Source organism: Octodon degus, unplaced genomic scaffold (genome assembly GCF_000260255.1).
Source record: "Octodon degus isolate 3935 unplaced genomic scaffold, OctDeg1.0 scaffold00020, whole genome shotgun sequence".
NCBI classification, from domain to species: domain Eukaryota; kingdom Metazoa; phylum Chordata; class Mammalia; order Rodentia; family Octodontidae; genus Octodon; species Octodon degus.
Window position 1 is genome coordinate 16173365 of NW_004524596.1, and position 21186 is coordinate 16194550.

The 21186-nt window shown below is 58.4% G+C and overlaps 1 protein-coding gene and 1 long non-coding RNA gene across 2 annotated transcripts in view; one reads left to right on the forward strand and one right to left on the reverse strand.

Annotated features, from left to right (window-relative positions):
- Ttc7a (tetratricopeptide repeat domain 7A) overlaps positions 1-20664 on the forward strand; it is a 99529-nt gene extending 78865 nt beyond the window's left edge. The window contains exons 15-18 of the mRNA XM_023711188.1: positions 1098-1195; positions 2671-2805; positions 9175-9377; positions 19948-20664. Coding sequence (XP_023566956.1) covers positions 1098-1195; positions 2671-2805; positions 9175-9377; positions 19948-20169 — 658 coding nt within the window. The 3' untranslated portion in view covers positions 20170-20664. The remainder of the gene's footprint in view (positions 1-1097; positions 1196-2670; positions 2806-9174; positions 9378-19947) is intronic.
- LOC111815708 lies at positions 12199-20730 on the reverse strand. Its single transcript, XR_002820357.1, has 3 exons — positions 20661-20730; positions 19398-19403; positions 12199-12209 (listed from the first exon to the last, which is right to left on the reverse strand). It is a non-coding gene; the product is annotated as an uncharacterized LOC111815708 (long non-coding RNA).
- Between the last annotated feature and the right edge of the window lie 456 nt (positions 20731-21186).

The following is a 21186-nucleotide window of genomic DNA, read 5'->3' on the forward strand; positions in this document are numbered from 1 at the left end:
ACGCTGTGCCAGCCCTGCCTGTGCGCTCGAGTTTTATGACAGCCTTGGGAGATGGAGATTGTTGTGCTTGTTTTCAGGAGAGAGAGGTCATGAAAAAGGTCAAGTAGTGTTGTGAAGGTGACACAGCCAAGAAGGGTGGGTGCCGTGACTTTGGCCTGTGTCTCCTTGCTCTTCACCCGGTGCCTTCTAGGAGGAGGAGAAGCGGGGGAGGAGGGGAGGGGAGGCTGCCCAAGCCGCTGCCTTGGTGTGTGGTTTCCTGATGCCTCCAAATGTAGCTGTGCAACCACAGGTGCTTGTTGGGGACAGCATGACCCTGACTTGGAGTGGCAGAGACACCGTGGGCCCTCGCATTATTTGCAGCACTATGGTCTTGGCCCCCATAGAAGGGAAAGCAGCTCCTGGCCCAAGCACGGCTCCTTCTCTCGAGCCCCTTCTCTAAGTGATGTGCAGGTCAGGAGCAGCAGGCACCCTTGGCAGGGGGACAGGGCTGGCTGGGGCTGTATGTCCCTGGAAAGAGCGACAACGCTGCTGCCGTCCAGAGCCAGTGGTGCCTTCCTGCCCCCACCCCTCCTCCTCCGCTCTGAGAATGGAGTGTGGAGCTGCAGGGACCCGCAGAATTAGATGGAAAGCAAGGGAAGATCACTATGCTTGTTAATCTGCCACCCAGGGCCCCTCCAGAGATGGCAGCTGGAGGTGGGGGGTCCTGTGGCAGGGAATGGCATGCCTTCCCTGGGTGGGCTGGGGCACTTCTGGTACCCTGCAAATACCAGGCTTTCCCTGGAAACTGGCTCAGTCCCCACGCTCTTCTGCTCTTCCGCACTGTGCTGGACTTTGAGAGAGCACAGAAGCCTCGCAAATGGCCTGAGGCAGCATCTCCCTGACCTGGTCTCAGGGAAGGAAGATGCCATGTGCACAGCTCTGCTCCAGACCTGGAGTGCTGTGGGGCTGTGCTGATCCACCCTGCTTCTCTGGTGGTCTTGGCCCGTCCCGGTTGTCCTGACTCTGACCAGGCTCTTGGCTCTAGGACCTTCAGGAATGAGGGTTCCTCATTCTCTGTCAGTCCACTCTTACCAGCCCTGCCCTCCCTTGCCTTCCAGAGGCCTGGAGAAAGATAGCAGCTTGGGTGAGGGGCTCACCATGAAGAAACAAAGTGGCGTGCACCTGACCCTGCCTGACGCCCATGACGCTGACTCAGGTGAGAATGCACCTGCAGGCCACTGCTCTCGTGGGCCTTCCACTCGCCGTCTGTAACTAGGCAGACACACGTGGCGGGTGGCATCTGCCCAGCCGGGTCAAACTCCCTCCTCCTCCCTGCCACCACTGCCAGAGTGCTGCCCTCAGACACCTAGCAGGTGGCACCAGGGCAGATGGTGCGCAGCCAGAATGAGTAAGGGGGAGAGGAGACCAGGTAGAAGGGTGCGCTGCAGCAGAATCATTGCCCTAATGCCGCAGGGATGAGTCAAACAGGAATAGGCCAAGCTCTCTGCAGTGCTGAGCTCAAAGCAGACTCCTCTGGAAAATCTGTACTGAAGCCCAAGGCTTGTGCGATTCAAATGAATCCAGGAACTGCACGCTTGCGCGTTTAAGCTGAGGACCTGATTAAAGCAAAACACCTTCCTCAGAGACACAGAGAGTTAGTCACGGGAGCGAAAGTGTGAGGGGAGCTTGCTTGGCGGAGCTGCTCACTTCTTGCTTCTGTGGGCCCGAGCCAGGCTGCAAGTGAGCGAGCTGCCTGCAGCAGCCACCCTGGCCGCTGACCCTCCGTCCCATCCCAGGGGTCTGGGCTGCGTGTGAAGCTGCTGTCTCCAAGCGGGGAGTGGTCAGGCGGGGCAGCCCCATGCCATTAGAGAGGAGGGTTGTGCGTGGTTCTGAGGACTCCGAGTACACGCGTCTCCCATATCTCTAAAATGAAGACCTCTGTGGTTTGCCCTGAGGTCGCCTGAGGTTATTAGAACCTTACTGCCTCTGAGGACAGGAGAACAGGTGCTCACATTTCACCTGTGTGGGAATCACAGCTGTCAGTGGCTTGTGTGTCCTGAGTGAGGGCCCACGCCACCCTTCAGAGTGTCAGGAAGCCCCCACTTTGGAGCCACTGCCCAGCTGCTCTTCAGGGCCTCACGAAGGCCCTTTGCACACACAGCTAATGTGCACTTGTGAAAACAGAAAATAGAAAAAGAACAACAAATGGAGAAGGGGAATTTCACCACCCAGACCCTTAATAAGTGGCACTTGGGACTTTTTTTCCATGTGTGCCCACACTCATTTTTGATGAAAACACAATCACTTCCCTTTGTAACTTGCTGGTTGGCGCCCGTCCGTGTAGAGTGAGCATCCCTCCGTGGCATGGGTGCACTGCCTGTGTGCAGCGTTACTGATATGGCCGCAGGGTCTTGGGTGATTGATGGGTATGCCTGTGCTTAGTTTTAATGATCCCTATCATTACTGCTCAGGTAATTTCTGTTTTCAGGATTCTAGGGAGGAGTTGAACATAGCTGTTTCCCGCAGGGATATGTTCCCGTGGTATTTCTGCCTGCTTGCCCCAGGAACTTCCTCTGCCGCTGTGGGAAGGGTGGGTGGTAGGTCTGTGAGCTGCTGGCCCCTGCCGCCCTGCCTGTCCTCGCCGGGCTGGCATACAGACCCCACCGCTCAGCCCCAGATCTTGTTCTACAGGCTCTCGCCGGGCATCGTCCATCGCGGCCTCTCGGCTGGAGGAGGCCATGTCAGAACTGACCATGCCCACATCGGTCCTGAAGCAGGGCCCCACGCAGCTGTGGACCACGCTGGAACAGATCTGGCTCCAGGCCGGTGAGTGCCTGCCCACGCCCACCAGGCTGTCCTGGGACGGGGTAGGGAGGGTGTAGGGGGCACTGGTGAGGCCAGGAATATGGCATGGGTTCTGGTTCCAGCTGTTCTTCCTTGCTTGCCTCAAGCAGTCACCTAGGACATCTGGCCCTAGGCGTCCTTCTCAGCCCAGTGCAGAGTGCCAGCCTCCCTGCCTGGCAGAAGTTCCTGGCAGCAAGCACTGCTGGACAGGGTTGTGGTCAGGATAGTGCACAGTGACTGGTATCCAGGTGGCGATCCCCAGCAGGCACCCCGCCCCCCAGAGGCCCGTGTCAGAAAGCCCCCACTTCACTGGCTCTCACCCAGAGTGTGCTGCCATGCAGAGCTGCCAGTGTGGCAGGTACACCCTGGGGGTGCTTGGCTGGTGGGGTGGGGGCAGAGACAGAGGCCACGTGGCAGCGCAGGTCTAGCATCCTAGTGCTCAGCTGAGGAGGGGCTTGCCGCAGTGCTGGATAGCTGGACGATGGTGCAGGAGGTAGATCAGAGTAAAAAGAGAGGAAGTCGGGGCCAGAGCTGTTGAGGATGGAGCGGAAGCTGAAGGGCCACTCACCTAGAAGCTGAGCGGCCCAGGGCACTGGCCTCGCCTTTGTCTGGCTCTCCCTCTTGCTCCCTTCCCAGCACAGGGGAGGGGCTGCAGTCCCCGGGAGCTAGAGGAGAAAGTAGGTGGTGGCATAGGCTGTAGAGGTGCTGGTGAGCTCAGCTCTGAGCCTGCCTTCTTGTGTTCCGCACATACGGCCGTATTAGTATGCAGCGCGCCCCCGCACCCCATTGTAGGTTCTGAATATGGAAAAAATTTTTGACCAGGATCCACAGAAAGGCTAGACCTGGAAGCGTTTTCATAATGCAAATATTGCCCCACTTAGCATCGTGGGTCCCTCAGGATGCCAGGGAGGTGGGGGTGGGCTCCTCGGCTGTGCTCCTAAGGAGGAGGAAGAATAGTGGAGAATCCAGAGGATGGTAAATGAGCTTCCTCTGAGGCCAGGATCTCCCAGGCTGTGGAGCCATATGGATTCTCCGGGGCAGAAGGAAGCGCCGGCCCCATGCGTGTGCTTGGGATGGGAAGTCGCTCCCACACAGCCTCTCCAGCTCCCAAGGCCTTTGGTTCCACCAACTGCCGTGTTCACTACCAGGGCCACGCCCTGCCCTGTGTGCGCTTCTGCTTGGATGGGTGCCGGCCTGTGCTGCGGCCAGGTGAAAGGCTTTCCTGCACCCATCCTTATTAGACTGCGCTGCTTCTGTGGGCCCCTCCCCCTCTTGGTCCTGGCTGTCACTCCAGTGAGTGCCCTGGACACTGGGCAGGGTGTGGGCTGGGGGAGGGGTGTGGGAGGTGGTCTGTGTGCGGGTAGCTGACCCAGATGTGCAGGGCCTGCATGGCTTGCTTGCTCATTTCCTCATGTAACAGCTTGGGCCTCTCAGCCTCGATTGGGAGGACAGCCTTGCCATTCCTCTGGTGCTGCTCTTACCCACGTGATCCAGGATGGCTCTCTGCTGCATTCACATTCTAGGGTGTAAGACAGATGGGGAGGGGGAAGCACTCCTCCCGATAAGGACATATCTGGGAATTTACTCACGTCTTTCCCCTAAGGAACCATTGACCAGAGCTCCGTTATTTATTACCCCTCACTGCAAAGGACTCTGGCAGATGCCGTTATTCTGGGTGTCCGTATACCTTTTTTTTTTTTTTTTTTTTTTTAAAGACAGGGTCTCACTGTAAAGTTCAGGCTGCCCTTGAACTCTCTGTGTAGCCCAGGCTGGCCTCAAACTCATGATGATGCTCCTGCCTCAGCCTCCTGAGTGCTGGGATCGTAGGTGTGCAGTACCACACCCAGCTTATTATTGCTGCACTCAAAAATCAAAGGGTCCATGGGCTTGGTGGCACATGTCTGAAATCCCAGGCACTCAGGAAGCAGATGCAGGAGGATTCTAAGCCCGGACAACTTAGCAGAGCTACCACAGCTCCCATGTTCAAAATTGAAAGGGAGCTGTGGTAGCTCGGTGCTAAAGTGGTTTCCTAGCCTTGTACAAAGCCTTGGGTTTCACAGTCATGCCAGAAAAAAAAATTCCAAAGAAGAGACAGTGGCTGGGCATTGTGGGCACTCGAGCAAGCCGCCCCCCATGGGTTGCCACCAGCGCTAGCTTTGCCTGAGCACCTGCTGGTAGCGGGCAGCCAGGGCCAGGTGAGCAAGGCTGTGAGTGCTCCCTACACTGCCCCCATCGCAGGCTAATCGCTGTCCTCAGAGTCCCCAGCTCATCCCCACTCACAGCCACACCAGCTGCCACGAATTTATAGGAAGGGAAAGAAATCCCATCATCATCCTGGAATGAGCCAATCCTCCTGGTTTGGTGCAAGATAAAATTGCAGCCCAGTCTGTTTTGGCAAAAGCTTCCATCCTGGAGCCACCCTGGCTGGGAAGAGTCACCTCCGCCCCCCTCCCCTCTGCTCCCAGCTGTGTCTCACCCAAACCTCTGGGCCGTGACGTGGGGGCAGCACCAAGCCCCGCAGTGCTCCAGGGTCCAGAGAGGCTCCATACAGGGGCAAGAATGCTCTCGTGTACTCCTGACCTGGCCGTACCAGCAGGGGGGGCACAGACTGCAGGAGCAGCTGGGGGCGTCCTCTGCCTGGGGAAGCAGGCCTGAGTCCCAGTAACCCAGCTTCATGCTGTCTGGACCGTGGCACCATGGTTCTCTAGTGCCTGGCCTACAGGTGTGAACTGCCCAGCCATGGGCACCGCACAGGGGCAGCTGGAGCAAAGCTGGTGTTTATCACAAAATTCTGGTTGAGGGAGAAGCAGGCCCTCCTTCCCCTTTCGCTCTCTGTTGCTACCTGCCTTCCCTCAACTCTGGCCTTCAGTCCTTCCCACACGCTCCTCTTACCCTGTTCTGACTGCTTCCCAGCCTCCCAGTCTCCTGTCTGCAGGAAGCCACGCTGGACCCCGAGGCCCAGCCCCCACCCCTTCCCACTCTCTTCCCCAAGGCTGAAAGGAAGGGCTGATGTCAGCCTCCACCTTCTCTTGTGACTCTCCTCGCCTTTCTTCTGCCTGCCCATTGGCCACCAGCCCCCCAACCCTCCACCACCGCCCCACCCCTGTCTCTCCCATTCCTTCCTCCCTCAGGTTCCTTTATTCAGGATGGTGGGGTGGTGTACGTCCTGCTGGTCAACCCCAGTTGTGAGAGCAGGTGATGCTTGTTTCCTTATTTCCTTTGGGGGTCACTGAAAGTGCTCACCCTGGAGCACAAGCTGAGCCAAGGCTGATTCCTTTTAGGGCCTTCTGTGTTTCCCTCCTGCCCTGGGCATCTTGAGCTCTCTGAGTCCACATGGTTCCCTCTCTTTTTACCTTCCCTTTTCCAAGGTCTGGAAAAAACACTCCTCGCCTGAGGAGGCGCCAGAAAGTGGCCCTGAACCCTCAGCCTGGGTGAGGCCCATCTGTCTGGGGAGGGGGGGGGCAGAGAGCTTGGGCTCCAGCAAGAACTGCAGGAAGACGGGGACCATCTCTGGGTGCAAGGTTAGACCAGGCTGCCTCCCGAAAAGCAATAAAAGGGACTCGTGCAAAGCTCCAGGGAGCAGATGTTTTCCATTTGTAGCCTGTGGAGAGAGAGCAGAGGGAAGAGGGGGTGGGGACAGAGCTGAAAGGAAGAAAACTAACCAGACAGGGCAGGCAAGAGAGGAGGCTGAGGGGCAGGCCAGGAGGACGGGGCCCAGAGAGAAAGGAGGGCAGACTGAAGGCCAGGAGCCAAGGGATAGGACAGGAGGGCCTCTGGCCCCAGGTGCACCAAGCCCTGTCAGTGAGGTGACGGACAGGGAAACCTTCAGGGCAGCAGTGCTCGTCCAGCCATGGATGGGGAGGCCAGGATGGGTGTGGGCAGCCCTGGGCCAGGTGCCAGGCTAGCAAGGGAGGGTCTGGCAGCGGTGGGCAGGTGCTGTGGGCTACTGCTGCAGCCTAACTGACTAACTGTGCACACCATGTTTGGTAAGACAGTACGTAGAGCTGCGGTGCCTGCCCAGGGGGCACCACGGCCAGGAGATGGGGTACACCTCAGGCCCCAGACCTATGGAGCTGTTCGAAGTTCAAGGCTCCAGGCTGGACGCTGGACCTGTGGAGCTATGCGTAGTGTGGCCAGAATTCTCGGAGACCTCTTGTCCCGGGCTCTGCTCCGTGTACTCTGGCTTCCTGCCTAGGAGGTGGCAGCGCCATTGCCTGGAGCGGCCCTTCCCTGTCCTGTGGGCACCTCCCTGGTGTCTGGCCTCCCTGGTGTGGCCCAGGCCCTGGCTCTCCTCTGATGGAATCTGTTGGTGTGGATGCACAAGGCGTCATCAAGGGGGCGACCAGGGACAGACCTGAGGTCCCAAGGACAGGACAGCAAGTGCGCAGCGGAATGAGCCATGATGTGGCCAAGTGGGCCCAGCCTGAGGTCCTGCACCGAGAGCCTGAGCCCTGGGCCCCAGCCACACCGAGCTCCCACCCAAGGAGAATCCAGCCCCCCAACACTGATGAGCCACAGACTCCTGCCTCCCACACCTCCTCCTGTGACCCTGAGGAGTCTGCCACAGTGGTCCCCATCTCTTCTGTGCTGGTGCAGATGCTGCCTTCTCTAGAAAGCCTCCCTGACCACACAGACCCAACCCCTTGAGTGCCTTAGCACCCCAAGTTGGCACCTGGCACTTCACTGCCCTGGCCTTAAGTGCTTCAGTGGCTTACGCCCCACCCCATTCCTGCTCTTCCTCCCCTGGGCAGATGCTCATTGACCAAGGCAGCCTATTCAGAGCCCCTAGCGGCTGCTCAACAGCAGAACAGAAGAGGAAACCTGAGGCAGAAAGAGCTAAATCTGCAAATCCTGCACCGGCCCATAGTAAGGCCCTGGACTCAAAACCCACCTTGCAGCCTCTGCTGATTATGCTGTCCACCTTGGCAGTGTCCTTGTCAGCCTGTCCCCGGGGACAAGAGTGTGCCCCCACCCTGCCCTGCCCCCATAGCCTGGGAGCCCAATTCTCCAAGTGCTCTTCTCTCATGAAGAAAAGTGGGCCAGTGCCCAGAGCCTTCTCTCACCTTGTTGGGTTTTGGCTTGACCTGAGGTGCTGCAGTGAGGCCTTACTTGGTCTCCTTTCTGTTGCTGATTGGGACAGGCAGAGGGGTGCCTGGGCCTGGTTTGTCCACCACTTCCCAGGGGTTCCTCGAGGGGGTGCCTGTTAGATGCCCCACCCAGACGCGATCAGCTCTCCGCCCTGATGGGAGGGCTTTTGGCATACCCCACCTGACTCGCTGTCGGCTGCACTCCTGTCTGTGCTGCCGTCCTTCTGTGACTTCATGTGGGCACCAGCCCTGGGGCTGGGCAGCTGAGCCCAGGGCCTGCTTGGCAGGAGGGCAGAGTGGGCAGCCTTTCTAAGAGTACCTGCCATGGGCAGGCGCTGTGCCCCAGATACTGAAGCCTGTGGTTCTGGCTCTTCCTGGGCTGCGGAAGGCGCCTGCTTGCTATGGGTCTGGTGGGCAGACCTGGTCCTCCAAGGTGGCCAGAATCTTCTTTAGGGGAGGTCAGCCTTGGCATCACCTTTGCCTGCAGTGGGAGTGGAGCGAGGGCCCCTTTGTGTCTGCTTCTCTGCCCGAGTAGAGACCACAACAGTGCCAGCAGGGGTCTTACGGGAGTGACTAGAGAAAGCACTGCGAAATCAGGGCTTGGCTTGACGCCTGCTCCATACATCCAGATGGAAGCTCTGGTGCTGTTGCCAGCGCCACTTGGTCTGAGCTTTGTGGCGTTCTTCAGCAGGTGCCTCAGCCTCTCCTTTCTCCCTTCTCCTCCCACTCTGATCTTTGGCGGGCAGACTGGACTCCCTGCAGGGCTCTGAGCAGAGCCCTCCTCAGCCTGAGCAGGACCCAGCCCTGCAAGCCCCCTCCTGCCTCCAGCCTGAGGCCTCCCACACAGCTGCACACTACCAGACCTGCCGGACACACCATGAGCAAATGGGGTGAAGGGTCTGAAGCAGAAATCGGGACGCCCAGAGCAAGTGCTCAGCCCCAGGGGACCCCGTCGATGTCACACTTTCAGGCTCTGAAGTCATTGTCCCACACAGACCGTCTTCATCACTTATTTTCCGTGGGGCCCTGGGCAAGTGCCATCACCTCTGCCTAACTCCCTCATCTCTAAAGCAGGGTTGACAGCACTTGTCCTCCAAGGTTTGGGGAGCATTGTTGACAGCAGTCTGTGTGGAGTCCTCAGCTTGGTGCCCGCCCCAGGGAGCACCAGGGTCTGCTTCTTCAGTTGCCCAATGCCCCACAGCAAGCGTGCCCAGTGCCCTGCCCCAGGCCCCTCCTCACCTCTGCCCTTCCTCTGCTTCCACAGCCGAGCTGTTCATGGAGCAGAGACACCTGAAGGAGGCGGGCTTCTGCATCCAGGAGGCAGCTGGCCTCTTCCCCACCTCTCACTCTGTGCTCTACATGCGGGGCCGGCTGGCCGAGGGGAAGGGCAGCCTGGAGGAAGCCAGGCAGCTGTACCAGGAGGCACTCACGGTGAACCCGGACGGCGCCCGCATCATGCACAGCCTGGTGAGTCAGCCCCGCCCCTCTGCCGGCCCTGCCATGGGCCTGTCTCTTGCCACCAGTCTTCCCTGCTCTCTGCCCCTGGTGAGGAGGGAGATGGGGTGGCTTCCTCTGGCCCTAGTAGGAGAGACTGCTCTCTGTGTCTGCACTGATAAAAAAAAAAAAAGGCTAGGAGGGTCGGTTGGTATCTTTTGTGGGACTTCCTTTTTGTCTTAAGTCCCAAAGAGATTTCTTGTTACTCACAAATCCCTCTGGGGTCCCTAGGACCTTTTCCTTGGTCATTAGGCTGTCTTCTCCATTCCAAGGGGGGCTTTCTGTCTCTTTGAGTTTTGGGGGTCCCTGGCGTGGACTGTCACATCAGGCCTGATGCGAGCACACACTGAGGAATGTCCCAGTGTGGTGAAAGGTCCCACAGCCCCAGTGCTTGGAGCATTGTGGCCCACCTAGGAGAAGCATAGGGACTGTGAAGCAGGGCTCTGGGGCTGCTGGCCCAGCCTTGCCGCACACCGCCTGGGTGCCCACGTGCATGCAAGCCACCCGCTGTAAGCTTCGGCTGTTCTAATCCACCTGGCAGGGCCTCTGGTCCAGGAACCACCACTGAGTCCCTGCTCTGACGGGTGGTGTGGTTGGCCCAAGAGGGAACCAGCTTCCCCTGCCTTCCTGCTCCCAGAGGGCAGGTACCTAGACAGATGCCCTAATCTGAAACATGCCCTCAGATTTTTGAAGGGTCACGTAGGAGCCCGTGGTTAGCAAGTCTTCCCTTGGTTGCCGGTGACTTTACAAGGGGTCAGGCCTGACACTGGCACTCCCTGTCCATGTGGGTTCCAGAGTGCTCTGAGAGTAGCATGTGGGGATCCCTGACATGTGCTGCATGGAGAACTCGGAACGGATCTGGAGCGTGGCTCCAGCTGGGTAAAGGTGGTCAGTGTGTCCCCAAGTAGTGCCACACGTGTTGGCTTTCAGGTGATGACTCTTAGCATATCTTGTGCATGCCCAGGGATTGTCTGGTGTGGCTTTTGCTGAGAGAATGAAAACCTCACTTGGGAGGGGGCCTGGACCACGTCGTCTTCACAGGGAGAAGGCCTTTCTAGCCCCTTCTGGTGCCCTTGAATATGGCATAGAAGGGGGCTGCCTGGCTTTTTCCGGAATTTGACTTAGGCCTGCGTGAAGCCCAGCCCTGGCGCACATGCCCATGGCATGGACTCCCATCCACCATGCTTTCTCCCGTTTGGTTCAGTAACTGTGCGGGCTATTTTGTTTGTTTGTTTTATGGGGGGCGGGGGGGTGTCTTTGTTTCTACAAGGCACATCCTCTTTGCTCCCAGAGTTCAGATATTAGCTTCTCTGACAGATGCCTCACCACAGGTCACGTCCAGAAACTTGATAAAGAGTGGAGGAAGGGAGGCTGTGGGCGGCCATCAGGCCCTCAGCCAGGCAGAGCTGTCTGCCTGCCTCTGTGTGCACGGTTATGAGTCCGCAGCCTGGGCCCTAAAAACCCTAGAAAATCCAATAACAAGTACAGCTTTGAATTAATAGTGTACCATTTTTCATTTATGCTTATTATTGTTTGTAGCTATTTTCCCGAAATTGAAGCAGTTTCCAAGGGTGGGTTTCCATGGCAACCAAAGGCTGTGGAGAGTGCTCCCTGCAGATGTTACTGAAATGGTCCCTTTTCTCTTCCTGGGGTGCCTTGCCAGCTTGATGAAATGGAGCGAGCCAACGCCAGGCCTGCCCCCTTGTAAAGTCACCGGCAACCAGAGGGCCAGTCAGCTCCTGCGTGGGCAGCCTGTCGCCTTTCCACATGCTTTGTTTCTGCCAGCCTCCCACACATATGCACAGAGCAAATTGCAAGCCTGGGGAATACTTACCAAGTATACTTTCCTGAGGACATCTGGACACTGCGTAATGATCCCAGGTGTTCCCCTGTCTGAGCGTCTTCCATGTTCTTGCCCAGGATTCAGGATGTCTGGGATCTAATCCTGGCTCTGACCCTGATGCACGCTGGTGACTTGGGAAAACACTTAGCATCCATGCTAGTGGGAAGGTAGCACCCCTCTCCTTTGGTGAATGGATGATAGTGGCCTTCTGACCACAGATGTGTGTGAGCGCCTGCGACGCAGTAGCGAAGGGCGCAGAGCTGCATGCGCGCCCCTGCGCTCCACTCCCTCCCAGTGAGACATCGCTAAGCAGTCACTTTCACTCCTAGCATAGCTGTGACCCTAGGACCTTTTCACGTGGTGTGACATGATGGGACCCACTACCAGGCAGTCCAAGGCAGCTTGACATTTATGTCCAGGGGCGTCATTGTAAAAGTAGTCAGCAGGCAGTGAGAGACAATTAGCTGTCTCAGCTCTGTGAACTCTGGAATTGGTAAATCCTTGGCAACTTACCCAGAGAGAACCCGCATCTCCCTACAGTGCCACTGCCAAGGCACGGAGGAAAATCCTAGCCTTGCCACCCTCTTGCATCTTCATGAGGACTCTGGCCCCTGAGGATAAGTGGGGAAGAAGGGCTGCCTCTCCCCTGGGAGCCCAGCACCCGCAGCCCTGGGCTGGAAGCACTTGAATCCTTCCCTGGGGCCCTTCAAGGTCATGGGTGAACCCCACTCCCTGGGGTCTGGATGGAGCAGGGTAAAGTGTTACCAGTGTTGTCTGTAGGGTGCGCCTGGGAGGTGCCAGAGCTAACGCAAGCCCACAGGAGGGGAAGGCTTTGCTTTCAGGAGCCAAGCTGCAGGCCTTTCTGAGAATAGGAACTCTGGCCCAAGTGCAGGTTCTCTGCCTGCCTTGTCCTGGGTACCATGGGAGATGTCAGCCTGGCCCCAGCTCTGCCCTAGGCCCAGCTTAAGCTCTGCTACCAGACCCTGGGCCATTCTCACTGCTGCAGGGTCCACAGATTGTCCATCAAGCGCTGGTCCTGTGGGCTCTTGGCTGGAGACTGCCGAGAGGCTGACAGTGCTCTCTACAGATGGAAATCATGACCAGGCACAGGTCCTGACAGTCTGCCGGGCCACCTGAAGCCTCCTCCTCTAGGGCAGTCAAGCCACAGTTCACTGGCAGATGGCAGGTGAAGAAAGGGGACATCTGACCCTTACCTGCCCACCTGGGTCCCCACCAAGATCAGCAGGGGAGTCACCCCATTGGAAGGAGCCCAAGGGCTTGTCTGAGGCAGCCACTGTTGTGTCCATGCCCCTTTCTTCCCTGTCACTTCCCACAAGGGACAAGATGCCAGGCACCAAGGCAGGGACCGATGGACATGTCACTGGGTATCCTGGGAGGGCCCTCTTGGAGGTCATCTGAGCACAGTGGGACAGTCTGGTGCTCACAGGTGGAAATGAGCACCACCTGTGGGTGTGCGGTGGTCCCCAGAGCAGAGAAGGAGCGCTATCTTTCCCTTTCTTCTTCTGAGTTCCTGAGCCCGACCCCTGCAATAAAGAGATGGCCAAGAGACAGTGTTGGGCGTGTTAACGTGCACGTACACGACTGTGAGTGGCACTCATGGTAGCATGCAGCCCCACTCAGACAGCATCTTCGCCCAAGAATTAGATAGTTATAGAGAAGGAACGGACCAAAGCAAGTGACCAAGTCTCCAGAGGAGGCAGAGCATGGCAGGCAGATAAGTGGAGGTGACGCTGTGGCTTCCCTGGGGGCCATCCCTGGGCAGAGGGGTGCCCAGCGCCATCATCCATGCCTGTCACTTCCATCCTCCCTTGGAAAGTGCACATGGCTGCTTTTAGGTAAGGGGGGAGAACGAGAGCTTCTCTTGGACCTGCCTCTTTTTGATTGTTATGAACTCAAAACAGTCCTCTTGCAAGGGACTGTTGGGATGGCACATTCTGCCACCTTTCACTGCCACCATAGAAGGTCCCAACCCAGGCCTCCACTTGGCTAGGGAGAGTACACACTGTAGAGCCGGGCACAGCTTGAAGCCCTCGGGCGTGAGCGAGCCAGCGAGGTGCTTGTGGGTTGCACTTGCCCCCTCTTCCACAGACGGGCTCTGGACGGACAAGGCTTCATGCTTCCGTCTGGGGGGCAAACTGCAGGGTCTCCCACAGTCTGTCTTTCTCAGGTACCACATTATAGCAGGGGGCCACCCTGCGCAAGCTTCGGCTCTTGTGAAATAACCCTGGGTGGCAGTTTCTGAGGCAGCCCTGGCCACATGACAGCCCCCTGAAAAGGCAGGGCACCTGCCGCTGTCACATCTGGCTGTCTTGATGCCACCATGGTGATGAACATGCTCCCCTCATTGTTTTCCTCCCGTTCCCAGTGTGACATGCCTGCCTTGTCCTTCAGAAGGCTTAGGACACCGTCACACCTTGGCACAGTGTGCCACATGAACCCTCGCTCCCCTACCAGAAGCTCTCCAGGGAGACGCCTGATCGCCGAAGACCGGGGCCGGGTGGGGCTTTCAGGTGCTGCCTGGTCCCAGCAGAAAGGACCAAGTCTGTGAGGCCAGAGAGGTAGACTCTTCAGTGGGACCCAAGGAGTAAGAGGCCTGGGACAGACAGACAGTGCTGCCTGCCTTCACGCCATGGAGGGGTGTGGGTACGACTTCCCTTACTGGGCCAGCGCCTGCTTCTGTAAGTGTGGATAATTGTGAACTCGAAGGACTCAAAGGAGCTGAATACTGGGGAAGGAGAGGTCAACATTGGGCATTTCTGTCACCGTTAGCACGAAGGTTGATGCCGAGGGGCCTGAGCCCCTCTTGTGCCCAGCAGTGTGTGTGCCAGACTCCACTGCGGGGGTGGGGGCGGTCTGTGGCTCCATGCTGCAAGGTGGCACTGATGCCCAGCATGGTGCTGAGGGACAGGGCAGGGGCCTCAGTGGGCTGCCCTTGGATTGCTTCTAGGGTTAGCTAACTGGGATGTTTTCCGGGACCCCAGTACTAGAGCTTGCTCTGGGGAGGGACCCCCTACCCCCCCCCCCCCCCCCGCTGTAGCAGGGCCTTTGAGTCCACCTGCGCCTGCTTTGTCCTGGTTCCTGAACCTTTAGGCTCATTGTTCTCGGCTATAAAATGGTGATTCTGGTGGCAGGGCCCAGGGCTGATAGAATTGTGCTAAGTAGTGCTGTAAGCTGATGGGACAGCAGCTAGCATCATTTTCATCTTCACTTTTTTTTTTTTTTTTTAATTTTTTTTGTGTGTGTGTGTGTGGCCAGCTCAGCCCACCAGGGGGCGGGGCTGGCTGGCATGTGGTGCTGGGGATTGAACCGCGGTCCCTGGGCTTTGCTAAGCTTGTTCCAAGTAGGAGCTTTATTTTTTTTTGTTTGTTTTTTGTTGTTGTGTTTTTTTTGTTTTTTTTTTGCGCCGAATGCCTACAAGGCATGACTGGCTGTCTTGTGTTGTGGGGATCGAACCACAGCAACCTGAGCCTGACTGCTCTGTTGAAGCAGCCTAAGTAGGAGCTTTAGACCGCTGAGCCATCTCACCAGCCCCTTCATCTTCACTTTGAAATGTGGATCTCGGGCCCTGTTCAGGTGCTTTTGGCTTGCTGAGGGAAGCAGAAGCCCTAATCCTAGCCACAGAGGCTCATTGCGGAGGAACGGCCCAGCCATTGCCGAGCCTGCCAGAAAGGCCTGGCCTCGGCGTGGTGTGCAGGCCGCAGCTCGTAGCTGCCTTGTGCGTGGGCCCAGAGTGCACAGCGCAAGGCCAGGCCGACTTGTGCTCGGGGGCCAAGGCCTTGTCTTGCTGCCCCTCACCTTGGTGAGGCCAAGGCAGCAGCAGGGAGGTGTGCAGGGGCCCAGAAGTCTCGCCTTGTGCTCATGTGGTGTTCATGCGTGCGTTCATGGGTGCATGTGCACATGCACGCACACGTGCGTGTGTGTGTGTGTGTGTATGTGTAAAGAGTGGGAGACTGTGGAAGTGAACGTTGCACTGCTCCAGCCGTGTGCAGTACTTCTTCCCATTGGCAGCAAGTTCAACGGCTGTGTCTTGGCCATTAGGCCTCTTGGTGAGCTGATTCTACTGTGAATCCTTTTCACCCCTCACCACTAAATACTGCCACACACTCCCTGGCGGAGAAGTATGTGGTGGAGAATTCTGTGGACTTGCCATGGGGGGAGTACAAGCTGTGACCCCCAGCGTGGCTCTTGCCAGGGTTCACAATCCCTCCTTACCTCCCTTACCCTGGGGCCAACGCTGCCCCATCTCGTACCCTGAGCCTGACCTGGCGGGCACCCCTGGGAGCCTCAGGCTGCTCTGCTGAGGAGGTGCGCAGCGTGGGGTCTGAAGCCTGGCACAGCTTCAGGTCGAACTGCTAACAGAGGCACCACCGGCTTAATTTGCGGGTGCTGAGAAGTCTTGCAACTGCCGTACTCGGCAAATGAGATGTGGGAAGTGAACCAGGGTTATTCAAGGCTGGCGCCCTGAGAAAAGGGAGACAGCTGTCTGGGGACCTCAGGTACATGCGAGGGCAAGAACCGTTATGCGCCAGAAAGGGGGTGCGGGCAGGTGCAGCAGGAAGGCTGGTGTGGCAAGGTCTCACCATCGGACAGACCTCTCATTCCTGCCCGGAACGTGGTGGTCACCCTGGAGCCCCTGGGCTGGTGCCCGTGCATCTTGAGACACACAGCACCTTCCTACAAGTGATGCATCTGGGCATGTGATGGGCATTGTGCCAGTCGGTGCACCAGCGCAGAGCTGGGAGGGGTCACACATTCTGGTGTCATGTGAAGGTCACCGGGTGTTGTGAGTTCCAGGAATCTAAAGAAAGATTATTTAGCAGGTAGCATCTTAATTCTCTAGGTTTGGCTCTTCATCAAAGTTTAGAGCGCCAGCCAGGGGTGGGGAAGGACACTGCAAAGGGTGATGTGAAAAGGAGCAGCCACCGCTAGAAACTAAGCTCCAGAATCCGTTTTGTGTACAGAGACCTTAGCCTCAGCCTTGGGCTCCGAGATGGGGCTCCCTTTTCCCCAACACAGAGGGCTCTCTTCTAGAGCCCAGGACCCAGGGGCCCAGCTACAGCCTCCTGACCCAGCGCTGAGCAGACCATGTTCCCACGTGGGCAGGCCACCAGCCAACCCAGAACCCAAAACCAGCCCAGAAGGGCTTCAGGCTCAGCCCGTCTCAGGGTGGCTGACAGAATGGGTTCTCAGGCTCTCGAGTCCCTTAGAATATAACCCGCCCTGGTCACCCTGTTCTCTGCAGAAAGACAGCCACGTCAGACAGCTCACCTCTGGAGCACTCAGAGAGAGGAAGGGAAGGTGTGGGCTTGGCCATAGCAACAGAGCCACGTGCTACGCCAGGAGACCCCTCCTGGGCCAGATTCCCACAGGGTCAGGGACCTCAGCCATGGCCTCCTTGAGAGCCCAGGGGGCTCAGGGTATGGAGTGAGGGAGTCACCCTGCCCAGAGGGGAGTGTGGTAGGAGGACCAAATGCCCCGGCAGGCAGGACAGAGATGCTGAGATGCCTGGTATGGCCCTGCTCGAGGGCAGCCTCCTTGCCCAACCTGGGGCTGGCTTCCCGGGCCGAGCCCCAGCAGCCTGGAGCAGCTTCCCAGCTGGAAAGGCTGTTACAGAATCCCAGGAATGTGCCTTGAGCTCAGAAAGAAAATTCTCAAAATAGCTTCTATAAATACTAAGGAGAGATGGGAGGAGAATTTGCCTGGCCGCAGCTGGCCTGGCCAGGATAGGCTCCCCAAGAAGGCAAAAGAGGCTTAGCCCCCCCAGGCTTCCTACTGTCCCTTCTCTCTGGGGCGCATCCTCAGGCACTCAGAGAGGACAGTAGTGTTCAGTGTCTCTTCTGAAAACAGACAGCAAGGCCCTTTCCCCTTCCTCCCCACTCAGATTGTCACCCCACAGGGAATCTGGCTCCCAAAAGGGAGGTTCCCACTTGGCATCTCCATGCAGACCTGAAGACCAGGCCTGAGACTGCCCACACTGATGGTCCTCAGAGGCCAGGCTTGTGGGCCGCATCCCCAGCCAGCAGTCCAGGACAGGAAGCTCTTGTGTCCCCAGCTCTGAGCCTGGGACCTTCTCATCCTGGCCCTGTTGAGCTGCTCTCTGCTGGAGAAAAGAAAACCAGGCAGGCGACCCAAGCCCTGTCCCTTGCACAGATGCAGGTCAGGCAACGTACCAGTGCACAACCTCGAGGGGGTTGTGAGCCAGCGCTGTTGTTCTCAGGAAAGGTTTCCAGAGAAGGTGGGTGACCTGGGATCAGGCACGCCCACCCTGAGAGCCAGGAGCGTGGGAAGGAGCAGATGGAGGTGGGAATTTCCAGAGTCTTCTCTTACAGTTCCGCCCTCCCTAAGACCCTGTTGATGGCAGTAACCATCCAGGTGCCCCTTGTATGTTCTGTGGCCGCCTGCCATGAACTCTAGCCCCTGGGGATGAGGAACAGTCTAAGTGGGCTTGGTCTCCTTATGCAGCAGATGAGGGACAGGAAGTTTTAGTAGGGACATGTAGGTGGCACTGTGATCCGCTGTTGACCAAGATGGTGGGTAGGGTGCCAGGCGGGAGCGGAGGAGCTGCTGCAGAGCGGGTGAGACCTTGTGTCTCGCTGGGATTGGGACCTGCCCAGTTGTCAGGCAGCAAACAGCTCTGAGTTGCTACCAAACAAACACGTATGGTGTTGGGGGCAGGTGGCAGCAGATCCTGTTACAGGCCCTGGGCCTTGGGGCCTCGCCTGGCCCGGCCCTGCCAGGGTCTCCTTTCAAGCTTCCAGGTCAGCACCTCAGGGTGCAGCCCATAGTCACCATTCCTTCCTCTGCCCTCCTGGAGAAGCTGCCACTTGCCATATGCCCACTGTGTGCCCAGGCTGCAGAATCCTCGCTGCAGCCCAGCACACCTAGGCTGGACCACCCCTGGTCATAGATGAGGAAGCCTCAGCTCAGCGGGCAGCCGCCTGCCGTGGTCGCAATACCTATCAGCAGGAACTGGGGCCTGGCTCTGCTCCCCGGGAACCCAGAAGAGCCTGCCCCATCGTGCACATGCACGCAGCCAGTCCGGCAAAGACCATGGCTTTCAGACTCCTTTTGTCCAACAAAAGTCTCACGTGGAAGGACGCTCCAGAGAGAGAGCTCAGAGCCACTGTCTCCTCTGCTGCCCCACATGGGCAGACTCAGGCCTCCAGCCTTCCATTTCTGGTGCTTAATTTGAGTGTCAGGCAGCCGCCGGCCCACCCTCCTCCCTGTGTGCCCTGTTCCACTGTGTGCTGCTAGGGACTGGCACTCAGGCTGCAGGGGCCGAGCAGCTTGGCCTGGGGCCCTGCTGGCCAGACGGGCTCCACCCCCACCCTGGGCAGCCCTGAGTGAGCAGGGTGTGCCTCTGGCCAGAGGTGGCTGGCTGCTCAGGCTGCCAGGCTGCCCTCCACTCCCTGCCGGTCCCTGCCCCTGAGCTTCGGCACAGTGACCCCGTGGGTCCAGCTCCTCTTCCTGCCCAGCCGTGGAGCCTGCGTCTACAGAGAGCGTGCTCTCCCGTGGCTTTCCGAGTGCGTGGTCCTCTCTCGCCTAATTGGCTGCCTCCCAAGCTCTCTGAGGACTCTGTGAAATCAGCATGTGCCTCTTTCCCAGTATGTCTCCATAGCAACACAGGGCCTCACTCTGGGTGCTCAAGGAGGAGGACAGTGATCCAGCTAAAAATGGACATGGCCACCCGTGGGCGGACACTGGAGGGGGCTCCAGGCATGGAAAAGGAAGTGCCCAGCACCCACGTGCACCCTGAAAGTTGGTGTCGGGCCTTCACCTTTGAAATAAAGCAGCAGCAGCAGCAGCAGGACCCACCCCCAATACTGCCTTAAGGGGTAGGGCAGAGACTGAGAGGATGGTGTGCAGCAGCCTTTCTGGAACCCTCTGCTGCTCCCCACTTGTCCCCTACTCCCTGCCCAGTGGGTGTGGAAGAGGATCTACGGAGGCCAGGGTGCCAGTTCACACCCCATCCCCTTTTGGTGGCAGCGCCTGGAACTGCCTCCATCTCTGAGAAATGGTCGTCTGAGCCAAACTGAAGGGCTGCGCTTCCTGCCTGCTCGCAGCCCAGACCCAGGCACTGAGCCCCGCAGGCCCTGCAGCTGGCACTGTCCTGGGCGCTGTCTGGCGACTCTCACCTCTTGGTGGCACTCGGCTGCTGCTTGATGTAGGCCTCCCAGGTCTCGCCCTTCAGATGCTGGGCCACAGCCTGGGCAGGGACAACTGGTCTCAGGCATCGTGGGGTGAAGGCAGCCCTGTGCTTTGGGCAGCAAGGGCTGTTGCCACTCTCTTCAAGTGCTTACATTCACTGACTCATTTCAACTTCACAGAGCCTTAGAGGAGGTGCTATGATTTTACTGCTGTGAGGCAGCCCAGAGCCACAGGGTGGTGGCTTTCCCAGGGCCCCTAGATGAACAAGCTAAAAGCAGAATGTGGACCTGGAAGCCTGGTCCATTGAGCTAGGAGGAGCAGAGTCTGTTGGGAGCAGTCTGGGAGGCTGGCAAAGAAGCAGGCTGAGGAGGGGACAGACAGCCCTTGTTTAAGTAAAAGCTTGACAGCATCAAACAGGACACAGGGCCTCTGGCTAGTGGCAGCCGGCGAGCCACCTGTTCCTGGCCCCAGTTACTGGGGTGCTCTGTCCAAGGGTGCCCACGTTAACCCTGCCCTTTGCTTGGTCCTCAGGGTCTGATGCTGAGCCAGCTGGGCCACAAGAGCCTGGCACAGAAGGTGCTACGGGATGCCGTGGAGAGGCAGAGCACGTGCCATGAGGCCTGGCAGGGCCTGGGCGAGGTGCTGCAGGCCCAGGGCCAGGCCGAGGCTGCCGCCGACTGCTTCCTCACCGCCCTGGAGCTAGAGGCCAGCAGCCCCGTGGTGCCCTTCTGCATCATCCCCAGGGAGCTCTGAGCCCCTGAAGCAGTGGGTGGGGGCAACAGCATTCAGACATGGGCCTCAAGTGCAGCAGGCATGACCTCTCCTGCAAGCTGCGGCCAGTTCTCCCCTCTCCAGGCCCTCCCTGCCTGCACCTGTCCTCTGGAGTGGGGTGGACAGGATTTACACCAAAGCACATTCCTTGCTCCCTGGGACTTGAGCGCTATGGAGTTTGTGGGCAAGGGTGATGCGCCAAGGTCTGTGTGTCTTAGGTACCTGGCCCCAAGCCCCTCCCTTGGCATCCCTGACACCTGGGTCTCCTGGCTTTGGATAGATTCTAGTCCAGAGCCACTGCCCCAGAAGAGATGAGCCCCACGAACCACCCTTGGCCAACTCGAGCTTTCCCCCATTCTTTCCCAGGGCCTTGGGAGGCAGACTGCTTGGACCCCCAGTGACTGCCTTGTGGCTGTTGTGTTGCTGATGGGTTTACGGCTGCCCACCCCCAGCCCTGGGCGCTGGGGCCCCACTCTGCCGTCCCCTAGGTCCTGCTCAGCACGCTACTGGCTCAGGGAAAGCAGTGCACCCCAGGTTCCTCTCAGCTCTGTAATCACCAGTGATGCCTCGCCTCGCCCCACCCGTGTGTCTAGAGGCCAGTGGAGCCCTGGTACCCTTCTAGTCTGCCACCAAGTATCTTTGGGCCTCTGCTGTCTAGCCAGGGGCACTGGACATTGGCCTTAATACTTCCCTTTGCCCCTGCCTGATCCACCTACAGAGGATCCACACCACTGGTCTCCACAGGCCCTAGGCTGGTGGTCCCTAAAGGCCACAGGATACAAAAGCAGCTCTGGACACAGCCATTTCCAATGCCTAAGTCCACTCCTTCAAGCCCTTTCCTAAAGGCAGGTCCCTCTGGCGCTGATAACTTGGAGAGGACAGCCCCTAGGACTATCCCCAAAACCTTGGGGTTTTGGGGTGAACTGGGCCTCATGGGGCTCAGGAGCTGTGATTGGTGACTACCAAGCAGCCCCCTCTCTAGGCTTGAGCAGGCCATGG